The sequence below is a fragment of the Xenopus laevis genome, chromosome 6L, assembly GCF_017654675.1.
Source record: "Xenopus laevis strain J_2021 chromosome 6L, Xenopus_laevis_v10.1, whole genome shotgun sequence".
NCBI lineage: Eukaryota > Metazoa > Chordata > Amphibia > Anura > Pipidae > Xenopus > Xenopus laevis.
Genome location: NC_054381.1, coordinates 79,656,261 through 79,680,036, shown reverse-complemented (window position 1 = coordinate 79,680,036; position 23,776 = coordinate 79,656,261). Strand labels below are relative to the sequence as shown.

At 39.2% G+C, this 23,776-nt stretch overlaps 1 protein-coding gene across 4 annotated transcripts in view; it reads left to right on the top strand.

The window, feature by feature from the left end:
* Nucleotides 1–1,560: 1,560 nt before the first annotated feature.
* Nucleotides 1,561–23,776, top strand: part of LOC108719076 (mediator of RNA polymerase II transcription subunit 10-like) — a 30,427-nt gene continuing 8,211 nt past the window's right edge. The window contains exons 1-5 of one of the 4 annotated variants that reach the window (XM_041566235.1): nucleotides 1,561–1,891; nucleotides 2,620–2,798; nucleotides 4,083–4,166; nucleotides 21,983–22,085; nucleotides 22,206–22,314. In XM_041566235.1, coding sequence (XP_041422169.1) covers nucleotides 2,758–2,798; nucleotides 4,083–4,166; nucleotides 21,983–22,085; nucleotides 22,206–22,314 — 337 coding nt within the window. In that variant the 5' untranslated portion in view covers nucleotides 1,561–1,891; nucleotides 2,620–2,757. The remainder of the gene's footprint in view (nucleotides 1,892–2,619; nucleotides 2,799–4,082; nucleotides 4,167–21,982; nucleotides 22,086–22,205; nucleotides 22,315–23,776) is intronic. The other 3 variants (XM_041566234.1, XM_018267687.2, XM_018267686.2) reach the window with 3 other exon arrangements.

Sequence of the window (23,776 nt, the reverse complement as noted above, 5' to 3'; positions counted from 1 at the left end):
AAAGTTGACGGGGAGCTACTGGGGCATTTTTGGAGGTTTAGATCTTCCCTACTAAAGGCCCATGGTTGCCTTGGGCTAGTACAGAAGAACAAAATATAAATTACAACATTTCTACCCTACTTCTTTAGTTAGGCTTTAGTTCTGCTATAAGGAGCTAAACTTTTCTGAAATTCAAGGTTTTTGTTGCCCCAGTGTATATTTGTTTTTGCACCAGACATTAAATGATGGTCACTATTACCCAGAGGTTCATTTACTTGCACATTTGCTATAAGTATAAGTTATGTGTCATTAGAGATCACTAGATCCAGTATAGCAAGATTACTGGTTGGTTCCTCAACAACCTGTGACATAAAATTGTCACATTATCATTACTTTCCCCCAAACTAGCAGCCTTTTGCATTTGCATCAGGAGCTTAGCCTCATCCTATTCCCTTACATTAGGAGGTATATACCAAACCCTTAATATGAATTTGCTGGACCCTTTACAATCAGTGAAGAGTTCCACCTATAAGGTTTCAACCCCCTAATTTTCTATCAACTCCTCCTATATATGTTTTTAATCCTGCTAACAAACAGACATACACCTCCTTTTTTTTCTATTGCCTCAGTCCCTCTGAAACAAATTATAGCCACTGGTATTTACTGCCCAGTCATAGGACTCATTCAGCTGCCAGCACCTCGAGCGCTCAATTTTACCAGTCAGACTCCTTGCATTTGCAAACATACATTTAATACTGGTCCCATATTAAACATATGACATGTAATGGCTCCTTATCATGCTAATAACATATTAGTAGTTTATATTGGGTCATCAGGGTCTCCATTTTGGAGCACAGAGGCCTGCATCGAACCCTGTGAATGCAACACCGCCTGCTTTTGGCAATGCTGTGTTCATGAGAGGCAGTTGAGGGGGTTGGTGGTACTAGGGTTGCCACCTGGTCGGTATTTTACCGGCCTGGCCCGTAAAAATTATGGTTGATCCCACTGTATTTTTTTCAAGAAAAGGTGGCAACCCTCTGTGGTACTTACATTTCCATAAGGGGAGCATCTTGCAGTTCTTTCCTAAGTCACCATAAATGACCCCTGATATCTCTGGACCCAAAAAAGGGTCTAGTTGGACTTTCATTGTGGTTCAGTACAGGCCCACAGCTATACTGTAATATACAGTATACAGAAGTCCGTAGCCTGTAAACACTACTTGTATACCACCACCACCCCCTCTCGCTTCACCCCATACTAAAGATATAGCGAAATATAACACTTAAAAATGCACAGATTTTGTCCTGTCAGCGGAGACTCTCCTTTAATATCTTTCTACCGAGCGATCCAGTGTAAACACAATTCTCTACTAGCAGGCGCATTAATTAATCCACAGAAAACCCTACCCCTATATCGCTACCGAAGAAACAAGACTACAAAGAAATTAGGACGTTAAACTGTCATTTGGATGTGAACCGTAAATAGACATATTTATTATTAAAATTACAACTTTATTTACACCCCGAGTACATACAATGCAACCATTATTCATGCCCACACTACAGCAGCCGCAAACAGACTGTGAGTGTATGTAGGCAGAGGAAGGGGAGGGGGGATTGAACCCGGAAGTGGAAGGAAAGAGAATAACGAATGAGCTGTGATACGGCATTTCCCTTGTCCTAGTTCTTCATATTATTTTTGATAGAGGAAGATGCTGATTGAAGTTAAGTAGGGAACGGACTGGTAGCAATTCGTGCCAGCGGGAAAACGGGGGTGGTTCGGACTGCAGGATGGCTGAGAAGTTTGACAACCTGGAGGAACATTTGGAGAAGTTCGTGGAGAATATTCGGCAGCTGGGAATCATTGTTAGCGACTTTCAGCCCAGCAGCCAGACTGGCCTCAATCAGAAGCTGTGAGTAGCAAAGTCCTGTGGGTATTGTGCCTGTATATTATCTCCCATGCATAGCATTTTATCTGTATATCCGCATTTAACCTGGAGGTGCCATTGTATGATCTGTATATAGGCATTTACACTGGGGTGCCATTGTATCTGTATATCAGTATTTATGCTGTGGGTGCCATTGTATCTGAATAGTAGCATTTACCCTAGGAGTGCCACTGTATCTGCATAACATCACTTACACTGGGATGCAATTGTATCTGTGTAGTAGTATTTACAATGGGGGTGCCATTGTGTATAGTAGCATTTACACTGGTGGTGCCATTGTATCATTGTAACAGCATATCTTGGTCTCGCAGGACCGCAGCATATTAATATATAAGAAACAGGCACATACTTTATAGCAAGTATCTCGCAGTGTGTTAGGCTGCAACATGCCTAGGGTATCTCAGGCTCCATTTGGTCACGCAGGACCAGAGGGTTTTCGGGTCACGTTTAGCATGCAGCATACAATATACTGTCATACATTATAATTCATTTCTTTGCTTACATCATGGGGTTCGCTTCAGTGTGGGTCTCCAGCCATGGTTCCCACATTTTTTCAAAATTTTGGGGACAATGTCTGGCTAAGTAGGTCAATTTTATTACTGAAAGTGTATCATTGACCAGCTTTTGACATTGCTTTACTGTCAGGGGCTGGGGATAGCCCATTTAATGGTTATTTGTTTTTTTTGTAATAGACATCTGGTTTTAACCTCCTGTGTAAGCACCCCAGGGAGCAGAACCTCATTGGTAAGATGAGCTACTACCTTAGCCCAGAATCTACTCACTAAGAGGCAGGACCATAGTAGATGAAAGAAATCGACATCTGATTGCCCATGAGACTCCTACCCATGACTTTAAGTCTTACTGGGGTGATGTATGTGCAATGTATGTTTCTAAATTGTACCATTTTGTCATTTGTTGAAATTAAAAAATTATAAATATCACTCATTGCCTCTTCCCATGCTTCATCCTCTAAATTGGGGATGACATTGTTCGGCTTTCACAAACGGGTTTCCAAGAGAGTTTATCAGAATTCTATAAAGGTTAGAGACCAGTTTACGGGAGCTAGGGCTCCACAGCCTCTCCTCGTGTTGTTGTATTTTGGTCTAAAAAGTGAGGGAGCCAAATTCAGCTGCTATGGCATGATGGAGCTGGAAGTATCTATGCCATAAAATGCAGCATGTTGCGTCTGAACCTGCGTTCGGCGCCTACACGCGCCTGAGTGAGTACAGCCCCATTTCAAATAATGACTTGCGTCTATTCCTGCGCTCCCCTGCGGCTGAACGCCAAAAAACGGAACGCAGGGGAGCGCAGGTCAAAACGCTCATGTGTAAGAGCCCTTAAACCTATTTACTACTGGGTCAACATTCTCAGATACATCATTTTGGGAGACTTGTACTCCAAAATATCTGAAACTAGGCACCCAGCACAACCCGTGAATTGCACCCTCTCTTTGTCCAGTCTCTATTGAAAACAGGATTGATTTCCCTTTGTTAATGACCAGTCCACTGTATACCCCAAACTTGTCTGCCAGGTGCAGTGCGTGATTAAGAGAGCCGTGTGAATCAGCCAGAAACAATGCATCTATATACAATGCAATTTTTTCTTCAAGTCTCCCACATTTAAGACCTATGATCTCGTCGGACCATTATGGCCAACGGTTCTATCGATAGGGCAAATGAGAGCGGGTAGTCCTGCCTAGTGCCCTAAGATAGGGAAAACCTTCTGGAGAGAGTGTTGTTGACTCGACCTGTGTCTTTTTTTTGTATGTTAGAGCTTACTCTGTGTGGAGTCTGGCAGTTGATTCACCTCAACTCACATTTTGAGATTTCCTCATGAGACTTTTCACACGTGTTATCAAATCATATGTAAAATGGCTGTTCAGTGGGCCAAATAAATCAATCACATGGCAATGTAGGGGACACTATTTCCTACATGTTCATTGTCTGCTTTCTTTGTAAGGGTAATGACAGACAGGGAGATATTGTTGCAATAATTGAAATTGCCGGTGGTAAAACCAACGCATCACTTTATTTGCTTTGCGGGGCCAATTTTGGGTGACTTCCATTGTGTAGGTTTTATCACCATTGATTTCAATTAATGCTGGTGGAGAAGCATTTAACGGATATATATTAATAGGATGTCTCTTCCCTCCTAGGAACTTTTTGATAAGCGGCTTGCAAGATATTGACAAATGTCGACAGCAACTTCATGATATCACTGTACCCTTGGAAGTTTTTGAGTGAGTACCAACATTCTGGAAGATGGGGGAATTGTGTGTAGACTTGAATTGCACTAGGTTAATAACCTAGGCATCTCAAGTGCCTTTTTTAATAGCACCTAACCATCCATATAACCAGCCTGTCCCAAATCAGGGGACTGCAACATGAACAATTTTAGTACAGGTATGGGATCCGTTATCTGGAAACCCGTTATCCAGAAAGCTCAGAATAATGGAAAGGCATTCTCTCATAGGCTCCACTTTATCCAAATAATCCAAATTTTTTAAAATTATTTCCTTTTTCTCCATAGTAATAAACCTTGTATTTGATCCAAACTAAGATATACTTAATCCTTAACACAAAAATCAAGACCAGCGCCTGTGGCAACAGAAGTTAGAAACTAATATGGTGCAGTAGTTTTGTTCAAACAGGCAAAACCCGATGTTTGATTGCACTTAATCTAACGGTGCCTATTTTTCACTGCTTCCTTTTGCAATAATACATATGCTGCTTTAATAGCTCTTTGTAACACAGCTAAGTCCCATAAACCGTAGTGAACCTTCACCAAATGGCCGGATTTCCTATTTACAGACCAACAGTTTAATCTCGCATGTAGTATGTACTCCCATTCAGATATCCCTCTGATTGTACACCAGTCTCCTAACTCCAAGGCAGGGAAAGAGATGGAAACCAAAGATAGTGCACTTTTCCAGGGGTGGTTTTACCAGCTTTATTGCTAGCCGGCAAAACCACCCCTGGAAAAGTGCAGCGCCCTATATGGACTACATGTGACTATTTTATACTAATTGTTTTTAAAAATTGTTTTATTAACCCTTTGCCTGCCAAGCACGTACACCGTACGTTCTGGCAGGCAAGGGCTTTAACTGCCAAGCATGTACCTTGTACATGCTTGCAGTTTAACATGCTGTAATCTGCATCAGCGGCTTTAGCTAACTCTGCAGAGGTTTAGCAGCATTGACAGCCCCCTGGGCAACAAGGCTGGGGGGCTGTCATGTCGGTCCTGCGACAGGATTGTCGCAGGGCCGACTGAAAAGAAACAGACACAGCAAATCGCGTGTCTGCCTTGATGCACTGCTTCCTCCTCCTTACCTCGTGTTCCAGCGACGCCCACACACTTCCTGCTTGCTGTGACTCTGCAGATTGCTTCTCTAACAACTTCTCCAGCTCTCAGATCACCCAGAAAAGGTAAGTGGCCTTTATTTAACACACTTACATACACTTACCTACATTATACACACACACACACACACACACACACACACACACACACACACACACACACATATTTTAGTAAACAAAAGTTTTTTTGCATTTTTCATTTTACACTTACATGCACTTACATGCACTTACATGCACTTACATGCACTTACATGCACTTACATGCACTTATATACACACTTATACACTGTCACACAATTCTTGTAAGTGTACACACATGTATACACATTTTATTTTATTTACTTTTTCCTTTCACCAATTTGTGGTTTTTTTACCCCTAAAAACTGTTTATTTCAGCAGCGTAACTATTTGATAATCGATTTCGGCCGCTAATTACGCTGTCGGTATTTTGTTATTTCATTGATTTGCACAATTTTTGTGGTTTTATTGCAATTTTATCCCTGCATTATTGTTCCTTATGTATCTTTAGTATAGTTTTGCTGTTTTGCTGTTTTGTGCTTTGGTATAGAAAGATATATTTTACTTAGATTGATCTGTCAGAATATGTGCTTTCCAAAAATATATGGTTTTCTGGGGTCTTTTCTTACGGCACATAACGCACAGTTGGGGTTCTCTTTTCAGCAGCTTAGTTGGCCAGCATGAAAATTCATATGCATGTTTTTCATTTGGGGCCCGTACACACCACATACTTTGATAAATCTATGCATATTGGGCATCAAACTATTCAGTAGACCTCTTGACGTCCATATTTAGGGTAATTTTTCTTTGTACGTAAAACATTGTGTGCAATAAATGTGGCAAACTGCAACATTTTTAGGCGATTTTCAGAAATGTTGTAAAAATCTCTATGTTTAGAAAAGCTTGCAGTTTGGTGTAGAAAGACTTCTTTATCTTGGTTGGTTTCGTCAGAATTTGTACTTTGCAAAAAACATATGGTTTTGGGGGGTCTTTGCTGTTAGGAGGGTCTTGAGGCACATAATATGAAGTCAATGGTCTATGTTTACAGAAGGCGAATCGGCAGCAGAGAACTCATATGCACTATTTACATTTGGGGTCTGCACATGCCAGCTTCCTTGGGATATCAATGCATATTGGGCATAAAACTGTTCAGTAGACCCTTGGCATCAGTATTTATGGTGTTTTACAATTGTATGTAAGAAGTTGGGTGAGATAAATGCGGCCAATTGCAACATTTTTAGGCTATTTTCAGAAATGTAAAAACCGTTGCTTTTATCGCCAAATTTAGGAAAGGCTTGCGACTTGGTACTTTGGAGTACAAAGACATGCATACCCAATTTGGATTCGCGGGAATGTGTAATTTCCAAAAATATATGGTTTTCTGGGGCGAACGTACTTTTTCCTACCTTTGCGCCCCCCAAAACTATGTAAATGTGTTGATTTTGCAGTACATGAAATGACAGACCATTTGGGGGTCTTCCTTTTGGGGCCTCTATATGCCACGTGCTTGGGTACACCTATACATATTGGGCATCAAACTATTCAGAGAACCTTAGGCTCTAGGCTTTCATATTTGGGGTGATTTCTCTTGATACCTAAAAGTATGTGGGTAATACGATGCTGCGGGGTAGAAATTTTTAGGTGATTTTCGGAAATGTCACCAAAATCACCAAATTTAGGAATGGTTTGCAGCTTGGTACTTTGGTGTAGAAAGACATGCATACCCAATTTGGATTCAGGGGAATGTGTACTTTACGAAAATATATGGTTTTCTGAGGTGAACGTACTTTTTTCTACCTTTGCCGCCCCCCAAAACTATGTAAATGTGTTGATTTTGCAGCACCTGAAATGACAGACCATATTGGGGTCTTCATTTTGGGGCCCCCATATGCCATGTGCTTGGGTAGACCTTAACATATTGGGCATCAAACTAATCAGAGGACCCCAGGCTTTCATATTTGGGGTGATTTATCTTGAAACTCCATAGTATGTGGGACATACAATGCAGCAGGGTGGAAGCTTTGAGGTGATTTTTGGAAATGTCACCAAAATTGCCAAATTTAGGAATGTTTAGCAGCTTGGTGCTTTGCATACCCAAATTGGATTCGGGGGAATGTTTACTTTCTGAAAATATATGTTTTTCTGGGGTGAATGTACCTCCCAAAACGATGTAAATGTGTTGATTTTGCAGTATCTGGAATTACAGAACTGATAGCTCAAATGAGGTGTCTACATTTTAGGGCCCCTATATACCACATGCTTAGGTAAACCTATACATATTGGGCATCAAACTGTTCAGTGGACCCCAGGCTTTCATATTTGGGGTGTTTTACATTGATACCTAATGATGTGTGGGAGATATACTGCTGTAGAGTGGAAGCTTTGAGGTCATTTTTAAAAAAAATCACTAATTTCTATAAAACATTATAACTTTAGGAAACAATTGCAACTTGGTAGTTTGGAGTACAAAGATATATTTACCCATTTTTGATTCACCAGAATCTGTTCTTTCTAATAATGGGTAGTTTTCTAGGGTAAACCTACTGTTAGCGGAATGTTTGGCCTTGAAATCAGAAGTATGCCGTTTGGGGAGCGGTGTTTTGGAAATTTGGTAGTGTACTGCTTGTAGATGTTGAGCTATACAAGTGAGAAATCTCCATAAAACTATATATATATATATATATATATATATATCTGGTATTGCCGCATTCAGGAGACATAGACCTTTCCAAATCGGCTGTGTTCTTGGATAAAAAATAAATGATGTTTCTGATATATGTGGTTGTTCTTTGTGAAACATGATTTTTTTTTCATTTTATTAGACACTTAGAAGCCTATATTTTTTTACAGAAGTAGAATTACACTAAAATTCTTGCATATTTTGAAAGTTCATGTTGTCCTAAAAAAAACAATATATTGTTTTCCTGGGTAAACTTAAAGACCACCCCAGGAAAGGTCCTTAAAGTGGAATGCAAAATATCTAAAAATTGCTTGGCAGTAGATGTTCGCATCTAGACAAAACGGCTGGCAGGGAAAGGGTTAAAATAGGACTACACTATCTCTGGTTTCCATCTCTTGGACTGAGGGGACATATCTTATCCTATTAAATTCGGAAAAAGCTAATTTTCCTTGAGAAATACACACTACTACAAAAGGAACTGACTAAACATTACATGCCTTTCAAAATGACTAATTCACAGGAGGATAAAAAAAAAAAGGAGACAAAACCGCTTTTAGATACTTTATTAACAGATAAAGAATACAACTCATTAAATTATACGGCAAACAATTTTTTTAGATGGGGGAACAAATCAGGAAAATTTTTGGCCACAATAGCTGCAAAAAAGGTAATCAACCCCTACATACAAAAACTACAAACTTCACAGGTGTGGACCAAAGATCCTGATCAGATAAAGGACATCTTAACAACCCACTTCCAAACACTATATGGTACCCCTACAGATGATCCGGTTGAAATAAAATTCCTACAGGAAGCTGGGCTTCAAAAATTGTTGGTCCAGGATAGGGGAATTCTCGATGCCCCTATAACAAATAAAGAGATATTAAAAACAATTAAAAAATAACAAGACTCCAGAACCAGATGGTCTCTCCGCAGAATATTATCAATTATTAGCACCTGAACTCTCACTTATTTTAAATAATCTTTATAATAAAATCCTACAAGGCAAGCCACTATGGCACAAAGCCAATGTAGCAAGAATAATATTAATCCCTAAAGAAGGCAGAGACCCAACAGCACATCATACCGACCTATATCGCTGCTCAACCAAGATATAAAAATTTTGACCAAAATAATGGCAGACAGATCACAACTAATCCTTCCCAGAATACTTACTGAACACCAAGTAGGCTTCCTTAAACACAGACTACTGGTGCAAGCCGTCCGTAAAATATTCACAGCCGTATATCATTGTAACCTGGAAAAAAGGAAACATGGAGTATTACTAAATCTAGACGCAGACCAAGCCTTCGATCGGATCTGACACATACATATTAGGCGTTAAAATATCAACATTTCGGCATCCAAATGTTCCATCTTTTCAAAATCTTATATTCAAACCCCAGCACATTTATCATAGTAAATGGCCTGAACTCGGAAAGATTCACGGTGGGAGGAACAAGACAAGGCTGCCCACTCTCTTCACTACTATTTAATCTAGCCATAGACCCCTTACTAAGACACTTTCTACAAAACCCACACATTTCAGGCATACAAATCAATCAGACACAACTAAAAGTCACACCCTTTGCGGATGACCTACTACTCTTCATACGAAAACCCCAAATAGAACTCCCAATCATTTTGTCAATCATACACAGATTTGGACAAATAGCCGGCTTCCAAATCAAAGCTGAAAAATCTGAAGCACTCCAACTCCATGACACTATACCACAAAACTGGTCTGCAGACTTCTCTTTCAAAAAAGCGAAACATTATATAACATATCTAGGCATAAAAATACCAAAACACCACAAAACTGGCCTGCAGACTTCTCTTTCAAAAAAGCTAAACATTATATAACATATCTAGGCATAAAAATAACAAAACACCTCAAAGACATTTATAAACTGAATATCAGATCATTTATAGATAAGATACAGCAAGACACACAACAATGGAAACACATCAACCTAACCTTTTTGGGAAGAATCCATTTAATCAAAATGATTCTATTTCCAAAATTAATGTATGCAATACAAATGTTGCCATGTATAAACATGTCTATACATGTATAAACTACAACAACCAAAGACATTAGGGGGAGTCAATCTGCCAAATATTAAGGAATACTGTATAATGAAGCAGCACTATTGAGATACGCAGGAGATTAGATAGTTAACAGAAGCTGGTTCACTAACATAGATCTATATCAATCCCAATCGGGAGGTCTTACTCTAAATGACCTTTTACATTCACCACCCTCAACTATTCCCCCATTATTAAAAGATAACCCCTTATTCTCAGACACCTACAAAACATGGCAATCTCTAAGATTAAAACATCAACTATCCCCATACCATTCCCCATACTTAACATGGATGGGGAACAAGGGATTTCCTATGGGACTATCAAACCAAGTTCTACATATTTGGCAAGATGAAGGTCTATATAGTGTTAAAACCTTATCAAAAGAAATTGGGATGGAATTAAAAGACAAATTTCCATTCACAAGTTCACACATCTTTCTTACTATGCAAATATAACATTTTGCAAGAAACATTATCCACAGAATAAGACATCGGAAACTAAAACGTAATTAACAACATGTGGAAAGGAAAAACTGCTGTATGCTCAACTGCTCAAATATACCATATATTAAAGGAACAGTTCAGTGTGAAAATAAAAACTGTGTAAATAGATAGGCTGTGCAAAATAAAAAAATGTTTCTAATATAGTTAGTTAACCAAAAATGTAATATATAAAGGCTGGAGTGAACAGATGTCAAATAAAACAGCCAGAATCCAACTTCCTGCTTTTCAGCTCTATAACTCTGAGTTAGTCAGCGACTTGAAGGGGGGCCACATGGTACATTTCTGTTCAGTGAGTTTGTAATTGATCCTCAGCATTTAGCTGAGATTCAAAAGCAACATATATGACCCATGTGGCCCCCCTCAAGTCTCTGGTTACTGCCTGGTAGCCAGGGTAACCAGTCAGTGTAAACCAAGAGAGCTGAAAAGCAGGAAGAAGAGTCCTGACTGATATGTTCCACATAAAATCACTCCAGCCGTTATACATTACATTTTTGGCTAACTAACTATATTAGAAACATTTTTTATTTTGCACAGCCTATCTATTTACCTAGTTTTTATTTTTATACTGAACAATTCCTTTAAGAACTAACATAAACATAAATACAGAAGGATCTCCCCCATTTAAATGGACAACACTTACACCACAAATACCAATCGTGGAAATTCTGAAGTCCCACACACACATAATTCAACTATTACCTACCAGCACGTACCAAGAAATGGCGTTACAACTCCTCCACAATTCTTACCTAACACCTGAAAAACGTTTTCAAATCTCCCCTCAGACAGGTGCATTCAATGCATGACTTCCAAAGCTGATCTTTTACACATGCTCTGGTCATGTCCCAAAATACAAAACTTCTGGCTGAAAATAACCTCCTATTAGATGCAGATAGTAAACAAACCAATCCAACCAACCGTAGATTGGGCCTTGTTTAGCACTGTTCAACATTACCCAGATTTGAACAAAGGGGAAAAACATTTGGCGGCAGCGTCTTGAAAGGCAATTCTTCATCAATGGCTCTCAATAGAAGCCCCATCGGTTACGCTTGCGAAACAGAAATTGCACCACACATTTCACATGGACTGGCTGGAAGCCATGACAAAGAAAGAGCAACAAACTAAACTTGGACTACATACATCAGCAATCTCCCTTCACCACTCAAATACCACCCACACCTTCACAACCACAACTTGGTATGACACAGAAATTTTGAGGGGTAACTCTTTGCTACGAACCAATATATCCAAAACACGTTTCCAGGGATTGGAATAACTTCAAGATCACCCCCCAGGAGTCAACGCACTAACAGGCTTTTGGCATCTTACCTAAGGTAAACAATTGTAGCCTGTTAGATTTGTAATTAATCTCAGTATTTACTTTATAAAAACGTAATACTACGTTAACTTTGTTTTTATTTAACTTTCTTTCTCTATCTACTCTACTTCTCTTTTTTATTTAATGCATGTATTATAACACCAATAATAACTGTACTAGTAATTGGACGTATAAAGTGTCCATGAAATGTATAACATGCTATGAAAATTAATAAAAACTATTTTCAAAAATAAATAAATAATGTCAGACAATGACCTATTCCTGAAAAGCCATATCTTACACTCTTGAGAGCTAAAGAGAACAAAACATGCTTTCTGAAAGTTTGGATATATATTATAGCAGTGTCTTTGCTATAAAGCCAAATTGTATAGACAATTTTTTGGATGCATAATTGACCACAGAAATATGTAAGAAATGTCAAACAATGGAATATAATGTAGGGATGCACAAAATCGAATTTGGCCAAATCCTTTGTGAAAGATTCAGCCAAATCCTGAACCGAATTCAAGCCCTAATTTTCATATGTAAATCAGGGGGAGGAAGAGAACCTCCCATGCATCGCGTGGCTAAAACATTTTTGACTCCATCGTTGTGTGACGAAAAGTCGTGATTTTTTCGGATTTGATTTAACTGGTTTTGGTGCAGAAATCCATCAATTTATCAGCATTTTTTATTTTATTCTGTGGATAGTCCATTTGACATCAAAACCAAAATTCTGTTTGTAAGCATTACTGTATTATGGACTGATGCGAATGATGTAAAATCACTGATGCGAATGATGTAAAATTTCCCACATTCAGTTTCATTGAGAAGGAAAAACAGCAGCCTGCCAGAAAGCATTTCTCTCCTAAAGTGCAGGCACAAGTCACATGACCAGGGGCAGCTGGGAAATTGACAAAATGTCTAGCCCCGTGTCAAATTTCAAAATTGAATATAAACAAATCTGTTTGCTCTTTTGAGAAATGGATTTCAGGGCAGAATTCTGCTGGAGCAGCACTATTAACTGATGCGTTTTGAAAAAAACATGTTTTCCGATGACAGGATCCCTTTAAGCTTTGTGAAAGTGTTGCAGGGAACACTGAAGGGAGCATGTGACAAGCAACCGATTCTGCCCTTCTGTGAGGGGGAGGGTTTAAAGGAGAGAGCAGGAGAGTGTGAGTGGGAACAGAATGAAACAGAGGGGAGGAGGGGACAGAGAAGGAATTCTTTATAGCTTACTACTTTACAAATGTTTGCCAAGGGTGGGGGGTGTTTGGAGACATAGAAGACATTAGTAGTAGGGATGGGCAAATATTTTCACCTCGTTTTGGACGAAAAAATGACACCCATAGACCTGTATGGCGGCATGCGTAAAAAAAAAAATGCACGTTAAAAAAATTTCGCCGTGCAACACAATTTTTTGGATGCCCATTTTAATGGGTGTCTGCGAGATTTTGTCGGCGGCACATTTTTGGCGAAACGAAACAGGTCAAATTTGCCCATCCCTAATTAGGAGCTGTGTGTGTTTAGGTTGGGAAATGGATAAGTAAGATTTTAACTACCATACTTTTTAAACCATACTTTTATACTTTTATAAAAGTGCAAAAAACCATTCTCTCTGGTGCAGCAGAGAGTTCTAGTTCTGTAGTAGTTTAAGCACCACCAATGCTTCCATCACTGCCTTAAACTTCCTGCTGCATAAGACACTGTACATAGATCTATGTACAGATCTGCCAACAGTCTTCCTGTTCTACAACCAGGTAACACACATTTCTACACACACATTTTACAAAAGTTTTGTCTGCTTTTTTATTCTGCCCACTTATGCACATATATTTACACACTTATAAACCAAATCACACAATTAGAAGAGTGCACACATGCATACACAATATACACACACTTTTTCTTTTATTTCTTTATTTTATAATGTTGTGTTTTTCTTCACCAAAACTTGTTTATTTGGCAGCATGACAATTGGATCAAGCATTCTGACCGCTAACCACATTGTTGGATCAGTTATTTTGTTATTTCATTGATTTGCCTAATTGTTTTTGATTTTTATGATTATATGCTTGCATTGTTGTTTGCATTGTTGTTTTTTTAGCATCGTTTGCACTTTGATCATTTGGAGTAAAAAAATTTTTTAGCTATTTTGGATCCGTGAGAATGTGTACTTAAACTTTACAAAAATATATGGTTTTGGGGGGGTCTTTCTGCTGAGGTCTTGGGCACATAATATTCAGTCCAGGGGCTTTTGTTCACAGAAGATGAATCGGTAGCTGAGAAAATTCATATGCGCTATTTTTATTTGGGGTCCGCACATGTCGCTGCTTCGGTTCATCTATGCATATTGGGCATCAAACTGTTCAGTAGACCCTTGGTGTCAATATCTATGGTGTTTTCCAATTGTATGTAAGAAATTGGGTGAGATAAATGTAGCCAATTGCAATATTTTTAGGCGATTTTCAGAAATGTAAAAACAGCTGCCAAATTTAGGAAAGGTTTGCGGGACTATATATCCCTATAGCCTATATTTTTTTACAGAAGTGGAATTACAGCAAAATTCAAGCATATTTTGAAAGCTCAGGTTTTCCTGAAAAAAACAATATGTTGTTTTTCTGGCTAAACTAAAAGACCCCCCTAGGAAAGGCCCTTAAAGTGAAAGAGTACAAAATGTCTGAAAACTGCTTGGCAGTAGATGTTCGCATTTAGGACAACATGGCTGGCAGGGAAAGGGTTAAAATACGTGGATTATTTGGATCAAATGGTGTCTATGGGTGACGGCCTTTCTGTAATTTTCAACATTCTGGATAACGAATTTCCAGATAACGGATCTCATACCTGAACTGTTATGGGGTTTTATGGTAAAGTGCAGGCAGGGTGCTTTTTGTGGATTCAAAATTGTCAAGAAAATGCATAAACATTTTCATACTGGGGTCCGTACAAGCCTCATACTTTGTTATACGTAGGCATATTTGACATGGAATGATTTGGAACTCCTGGTGTTCATATTTAGGGTGTTTTATCATTGTATGTAAGAAATGCAAGGTAAATGTGGCAAATTGCAATATAAAAAAGCAAATCCATGGTAAAGTTGCTTCAAAAACCTCCTTTTCCAATGTCTGACCATGGCACATAACTCTCCTTCAAACCCTCCTCCCTGCACATTCAATACTTGCGTGTACTAAGGGCTCATCATAAAAGTGAAAGTGCGGCAGGGAGCAGTGAAGGGAGTGTCTGATAAGCTACCGATATCAGTGAGTTGGGAACGGAGAAGGGGAGAGGTGGCAAAGGGACACAGCAATACATAGCTCTAATGTGCAAGCAAACACGATGGTTTGGTACTGTCTCACTATTAGCAAGAAGATAAACCTCAGGAAATATTAGTTCAGGCTGGTCTGAACTGCCCTCACTCATCTGTTGTTTATACAACTTCAAGATATTCCCAGCAGTTGTAGTGCCATCCCAGTTGAAAGGCTGCAGGTTACACACGTTACACACCTATTACACACAGTGTAATTAGTGCTTACCAGAACTTCATGTTACACATACTACTGCTAATTTTATTGCAGAGACCTATATGCACATCTGGGGTATGGGTCTTCAAAGGAGCAAGCAACACCTTTAGCAAGCAGATCTTACCCTGATATAACCACCTTGAGTGGGCAATATAGGGCTGATCCCTTCACGTGCCCTAGGGCCTAACGATCAGATCATAATGAGGGGAATTAAGGAGATCAGTGCGCAGACCGCATCAACAAACCAATGTGGTCCATGATATGCCTGTATTTTTTGCCCAATTATCACTGTCCACCTGCCCAATTTTCCATTCCCTCCTGCCCAATTTTCACTGCTCTCCTGCTAATACAACACTATATTTATATTTTTCTCAGTACAATATTTACCAGTATCTCTGTCTGTACTTGACTGGGAGAAAGAATGTGCAGACCTGACAGCCTTACTTTTCTCACAAGAAGCTTCCAGAGTAACAGTTGGCGTGAGGATGCTATTCAGCATGGAGGAGGGTGGGACTTTGCTAGTTGCTAAGTGACATCATACCTAGTGAGAAGCCACTCCCATTCAGCAGTAGCTTGAACTGTCAGAAAAAGCACCCTCATTGCATGTATTAGTATTTCATTTTACAAAAAAAGTAAGCATTTCCGCTAAAGAAATATTTTTGAAGATTTTATTTCCACCTCAACTATTCATCAGGAGAATTTGATTTTCACAATAGATCTTCTTTAACAGGCAGCCATGTTAGAGATTCTACCAGGGGATGAACACGTATCATCTTAAGAGAGAGTGGAAGGTTTTTAGCATCAGAGTTTAAAATTGATTGCAGGGAAGACAGGTGGGAGTCTGTGAGATTACTTAGTAAGTGGTTTAATTGGGTTCTAGGTTTGTAAAAGAAAAGGTTGTATCTTGGCAATATTACAGAGAAAAAGGTTGCAGGTTTAGCAGTGATATCAGTAGAGTAGGACAGGGGCCTGTTATAACAGGGCTCATTTCCATGCTGTCTGCACTAATGGTACAAGGAAGAGACTGGTCAGGTTTGTGTGGAAATACTATGAGCTCTGTTTTTAGCTAGGTTCAATTTGAGGTGGTGTTGGTTTATCCAGGAGATATCAAAGAGGCAGTCAAATATTTGGGTCTGAATATCCGTGGTTAGTGAAGGGGTGTCTATGTATCTGGATGTCACTTGCATGTAAGTGATATTTAAGACGAAATGAGGGCATATGGTCTCTTAAAGAGGGTATGTGCAGGGAAAACAGAGGGGCCGAGTACAGAACCCTGCCCCCTCCCACACACACTAAGCTGTACTAAGGAAGATGATTTGTTAACAAAAGCAGAAAAAAGCGAGAAGGAGTGGTTAGAGTGGTTGGAAGAAAATCAAAATGCTACTTGCTTCCAGATACAAAGAGAATTGAGAATTTAAATTGCAGTAGAATAGTAACATAGTAAGTTAGGTTGAAAAAGACAAGCGTCCATCAAGGTCCTTTTCCATAATAGATTTGCCTAGTGCAGTCCCATTAACCCTTTCCCTGTCAGCCGTTTTGTGTCCTAAATGCAAACATCTACTGCCAAGCAGTTTTTAGACGTTTTGTACTCTTTCACTTTAAGGGTCTTTCCTGGGGGGTCTTTTAGTTTACCCTGGAAAACAATATATTGCTTTTTTCAGGACAACCTGAGCTTTCATAATATGCTAGAATTGTGGTGTAATTCCACTTCTGTAAAAAAGATATAGGCTTTAAGTTGTTTACTAAAATGAAAAAATCATGTTTCACATGTTCACAAGTACAATCGCATATATCAGAAATATAATTTATTTTATGTACGAGAACACAGCCAATTTGGAAAGTTCTATGTCTCCTGAACACACCAATACCAAATATATATTTTTATGGATATTTCTTACTTGTATAGATCAAATTCTCAAGGCAGTACACTACCAAATTTCCAAAGCACTGCTCCACAAAACGGCGTACTTCTGATTTCAAGGCCAAACATTCCACTAACACCCTAGAAAACTACCATTAGAGCAGATTCTGGCAAATCAAAAATGGGTAAATATATCTATGTACGGCAAACTAGCAAGTTGCAATTCTTTCCTAAAGTTATTTGTTTTTTACAGAAATTGGTGAGTTTTTTGAAAAATTACCTCAAAGCTTCCAATCCACAGTATCATATCTACCACACATCATTAGTTACCAATGTAAAACCCTTAATATGATTGTCAGGAGTCCATTAAACAGTTTGATGCCCAATATGTATAGGTTTACCTAAGCATGTGGCATACAGGTGCCCGAAAATGTAGACACCCCATTTGAGCTATCAGTTCTGTAATTCCAGACACTGAAAAATCAACACATTTTACATAGTTTTTGGGGGTGGGGCAAAGGTACAAAAACGTATGTTCACCCCAGAAAACCATCTATTTTCGGAAAGAACATATTCCCCGGAATCCAAATTGGGTTTGCATGTCTTTGTACTCCAAAGCACCAAGCCGCAAACCTTTCCTAAATTTGGCAATTTTGGTGACATTTCCAAAAATTGTATTTCCCACATACTTTTAGGTATCAAGACAAAACACCCCAAATATCAAAGCCTAGGGTCCTCTGAACAGTTTCAGAGGACCTAGGTTTACTTAAGCACGTAGCATATAAGTGACCCAAAATGACAGCCCATATGATCTGTCGCTTCAAGTACTGCACATTTAATTCTTTTTTTTTTTGGGGGGGGGCGCAAAGGTAGAAAAAAGTATGTTCATCTCAGAATACCACATATTTTTGGAAAGTAAACATCCCCCTTAATCCAAATTGGGTATGAATGTCTTTCTATTTCAAAGCACCAAGCCGCAAACCTTTTCTGAATTTGGCAGCTGTTTTTACATTTTGTGAAAATCGCCTAAAAATATTGCAATTGGCCACATTTATCTTACCCAATTTCTTACATACAATTGTAAAACACCCTACATATTGATGCCAAGGGTCTACTGAACAGTTTGATGCCCAATATGCATAGATATACCAAATCAGCTGGCATGTGTGGACCCAAATAAAAATAGGATATATGAATTTTCTTGCCTGCCAGACTCCTTACATTTGTAAACATACATTTAATATTGGTACCATATTTAACATATGACATGTGGTCCTCCCTGTCCTTAACAGCAGCACTACCCAAAGCTCCTCTTTCATTTTCCCTTCCTTTTTCCCACTACCCCATCTAACCTGTCTTCCACAGAATCCTTTACTGAGCCCTCCCCCCTCATGCCTAGTTTAAAATCTCCTCCAACCGTCTAGCTATCTTCTCTCCCAAAACAGCTGCACCATCATCATTGAGGTGCAGCCCATCCCTAGCAAAGCCCCTGTAACCGATTGAGAATTCAGCCCTGTTCTCCAAAAACTCAAAACCCTCCTCCCTGCACCAATCTTTCAGCCACGCATTAATCTCCCTAAGCTCCTGCTGTCTTCATAAAGTTGCTTGTGGCACAAATAATATCTCTAAGAAGATTACCTTGGAAGTCCTCGCCCTCAACTTAACACCTAGTTTTTTAAAATCAGTCGACAATATCAAAAGCCGATGGTAAATCTCGAAGAATGAGGATAGAGAAGTAGTGTCCTTTGGAAATCTGGAGATAATTTGTAACTCTACATAAGACTGTCTCAGTGGGGTGTTCAGGGCAAAAACCAGACTGCATAGGGTCCAGCAGATTGTGGGTCCTAAATAAGATATAAATATATGAAAAGACGACATTATAGTAGTTTAGAGGCTAGGCCAAAAAAAGAAGACCCTGCGATAGCTAGATAGGTAGGCTGGGTTCAGTATAGCCTTTTTAAGATTGGTCTTGAAATAGGCTTATTTTAACAAATAAGCTAGAGAAGGGGAGGCCACCATAAGAGAGAGTTGCTTTAATTTTCATTCTTAGAGTGCCAGGTCTCAGGGCTAAGGATGAAAATACTTAGAGTAGAACAAATCATAGATTAAAGTGGAATTGTTAGTTAGTGGGTATTAAGAAGGACTGGAAGAGAGGACAGTGGGAATCTGACTAAAGGTGGCCATAGACACACAGATCGGATCGTACGAATCGAGGATTCGTACGATTTTCGGATCGTGTGTGGCGTGTGCCGACATCTTTCGCCCGGCGGAGATCGGTCGTTTGGTCGATCGGTCAGGTTTGATTTTGACCCGACCGATCCCGCCGGAGCTCATGGCACATCGTAATCTGATCGTTCGGCCATACGGCCGAACAATCAGATTACCCCCGATATAGCCATGCCTGTTAATGGCATATCGGGGAAAGATCCGCTCGTTTGGCAACATCGCCAAACGAGCGGATCTTTGCATCTATGGCCACCTTAAGGTTAGATTGGTTAGCAGCATGTGTGGGTTTGAACAGGAGTGAAGCTTTGTATAGGAGATTGGTGTGAACTGAAGTGAGGCCAGTCGCAGCAGAGACGGCTCATCAGATAACTATGGTAAATGGAACTACTAAAAGTTGTACAAAACAGTAGGAGGAATACAAAATCTTTAAAAGTGATGCAATTTACACTTATATCAATAGGTATATAGTAGCAATGAAATGGTGAAATTTAAATGCTCAGCATAGTTTGAGAGAAGAGAAAAAAATCTGTTATTGAGGTTGCATGAGATGGAGATGAAGCAGTGTTGGCCTGGGTGCATGGACATGGAGTGGATTTCGACATGATATTGCATACTCATGCTTTGGTGCTGAAATCCGCTTTGTGTGTCTGCACCTTAGTGTGTAGATTTGGGGAGAAGGTATTTCAATCCCCTTTACAAAGCAAGTGGGAGGCCCAGTCTGGAATAGGCAATGCAGGGTTGGTCTCTAATACAAAGAAAAATAATGTTTGAATAAAATACAAAAGAGCAATTAAATTGATAATGGAAATAATTTAATTATAAGCAACTTTTCAATATATATTAAATAGGGGGTGGGTTTAGATGTATTTACAGTGGTGTGAAAAACTTATGATTTCTTATTCTTTTGCATGTTTGTCACACAAAACGTTTCTGATCATCAAACACATTTAACTATTAGTCAAAGATAACACAAGTAAACACAAAATGCAGTTTTTAAATGAGGTTTTTTTTTTATTTAGGTTGAAAAGAAATCCAAACCTGTGTGAAAAAGTAATTGCCCCCTGAACCCAATAACTGGTTGGGCCACCCTTAGCAGCAATAACTGCAATCAAGCGTTTGCGATAACTTGCAACGAGTCTTTTACAGCGCTCTGGAGGAATTTTGGCCCACTCATCTTTGCAGAATTGTTGTAATTCAGCTTTATTTGAGGGTTTTCTAGCATGAACCGCCTTTTTAAGGTCATGCCACAACATTTCAATAGGATTCAGGTCAGGACTTTGACTAGGCCACTCCATAGTCTTCATTTTGTTTTTCTTCAGCCATTCAGAGGTGGATTTGCTGGTGTGTTTTGGGTCATTGTCCTGCTGCAGCACCCAAGATCGCTTCAGCTTGAGTTGACGAACAGATGGCCGGACATTCTCCTTCAGGATTTTTTGGTAGACAGTAGAATTCATGGTTCCATCTATCACAGCAAGTCTTCCAGGTCCTGAAGCAGCAAAACAACCCCAGACCATCACACTACCACCACCATATTTTACTGTTGGTATGATGTTCTTTTTCTGAAATGCTGTGTTACTTTTACGCCAGATGTAACGGGACACGCACCTTCCAAAAAGTTCAAGTTCCACAAGTTATTTTCCCAAAAGTTTTGGCAAACATTGAGATGTTTTTTAGCAAAATTGAGACGAGCCTTAATGTTCTTTTTGCTTAAAAGTGGTTTGCGCCTTGGAAATCTGCCATGCAGGCCGTTTTTGCCCAGTCTCTTTCTTATGGTGGAGTCGTGAACACTGACCTTAATTGAGGCAAGTGAGGCCTGCAGTTCTTTAGATGTTGTCCTGGGGTCTTTTGTGGCCTCTCGGATGAGTTGTCTCTGCGCTCTTGGGGTAATTTTGGTCGGCCGGCCACTCCTGGGAAGGTTCACCACTGTTCCATGTTTTTGCCATTTGTGGATAATGGCTCTCACTGTGGTTCGCTGGAGTCCCAAAGCTTTAGAAATGGCTTTATAACCTTAGAAATTGAACTCAGGTGTGATAAACCACAGTTAAGTTATTTTTTAACAAGGGGGGCATTCACTTTTTCACACAGGCCCATGTAGATTTGGAGGTTTTTTTTCTCCCTTAATAACGTAAACCTTCATTTAAAAACTGCATTTTGTGTTCAATTATGTTATCTTTGACTAATAGTTAACGGTTTTTGATGAGCAGAAACATTTAAGTGTGACAAACATGCAAAAGAATAATAAATCAGGAAGGGGGCAAATAGTTTTTCACACCACTGTAAATTGTAATGCTTTAATTTTTATTTTTTTGACTCTAGAAATAATGTTCTCAATATATCCATTTTTAATTTATCTTTAAAACCATTGAGCATTGTAATTAAATGTATTATACCTTAATTACTAGAGTGGGTGTAGGTTTGGCCTTATGACACAATTAATGGCGTGTTTAAATCAATAATACATTCTATTCACTCTTTCAGGTACATTGATCAAGGGCGTAATCCACAGCTTTATACCAAGGAGTGCCTGGAAAGAGCTTTGGCTAAAAATGAGCAAGTCAAAGGGAAAATTGATACCCTAAAGGTAAGCTTTATGTATCCATTAAGTATATTCAGTAGAGAGTTGAAGTATTTAAATAAGTTGGAGATTTATTAACTGCTGTGTTTTGAAAAAAAAAAAAAATAGCATGTTTTCCTGTGACAGAATCCCTCTAAAGCTGGCCATAGACGCAAAGATCTGATTTTCGGAACGTGTGTGGAGAGTCCCGACATTTTTCGTCCGGCGGAGATCGGTCGTTTGGTCGATCGGACAGGTTAGAAAATTTCGGTCGGCTGCCGATAATATCTCTGCGTGTATTGCCGATCGTACGATTTTCAGTGGGAGACTGTCACTAGTTTTGGTTGGACATAGTTATCGTACAATTGCTGTCAGGGGCAGAACATTGCTGATCTGTTCTTTTACTAATCTGACTGGTAAGACTTTGATCTGAATGGTTAGTGGCGGGTCGGGAGATGGGAAAGTCCGATCGTACGATGATTCGTACGATGATTCGAACGATCGGATCTTTGTATCTATGCCCAGCTTTAGGAAAGTTGAAAGGATGACTAAATAGATGAACTGCAAGTCATTGTTTCTTTTTATAATTGCCTTTTATTTATATCACCAACGTACTTTAAAAAGATTGCACAAGTTTCTCAGCACTTTGAGAGTATTTGTTTTGTATGCATTGATATGTCACGATTAAATGTAATGTTAGTCAGTTGTCGCTTCTATTGTTAACATTTTTTTTTTAATTTTTCCAGTTATAGCTATTAATAACTTACTGAAAGTCAAAATCAATTTAGTATTTAGAAAAAATTGCACACATACAATTTAATTCTTTTTTTTTTTTTGGATGAATTAATGGCGCAGACACTGGCAAATTACATAGTAACATAGGGGCAAATTCACTAACATTCGTAGTTTCGCCAGGCGCAACTTCGCCGCATTTCGTCAGGCGTAGTTTCGCCAGCGCTCCGCAAATTCACTAAAATCCGAATTTGCGCACAGGGGTAGCGTAAGATTGCGAAGTTGCGCTAGCGTTGATTCGCTAAGTGAAGCGAAGTTACGCTAGCGAAGGCTAATTTGCATACGGCGCCAAATTCAATTTTCAATGGAGGAATACGTATCAGCACTACAAATGGCTAGAAAACCTTCAAAACATCAAATAAAATTTTTATTTTGCCCTACACATGTGCCCACTGTCTACGTAAGTTGCCATGAGTCAGGAAATGTAGGGGGGAAGGAGGGGAGCCCCAAAAAAAAATTTGATCTTTTTCAGCCTATCACCCATAATGTAGAAAACACGCCAGCGTTTTTTGGGACTTAGAAAAAATTTTGACTTTTTTTGAAGCAATCCCTATCTACTCTATTGCGCTTCGCCTGGTTTGAGGTGGCGAAGGAAGTCTAGCGTAAAAGGTAGCGTTCAGTACACTGCGCGCGTTAGTGAATTTGCATAGTTACGTCGCTAGCGAAACTTCGCCAGGCGTAAGGGTGCGAAGTAACACTAGCGAAACTACGCCAGCGTTCGTTAGTGAATTTGCGCAGTAACGAAAATGCCAAACACTAGCGAATTAACGCTAGCGTTCGGCGCTTCGGCGCTTAGTGAATTTGCCCCAAAGTAACATAGTTGATAGACTTCTCCAGTCAATATTTTAACATAAATCTATGTAATTAAATTTTTTTGTATGCAGCATCATGTCTATTGAAACTCTACTGTGATTCTTTAATTCATT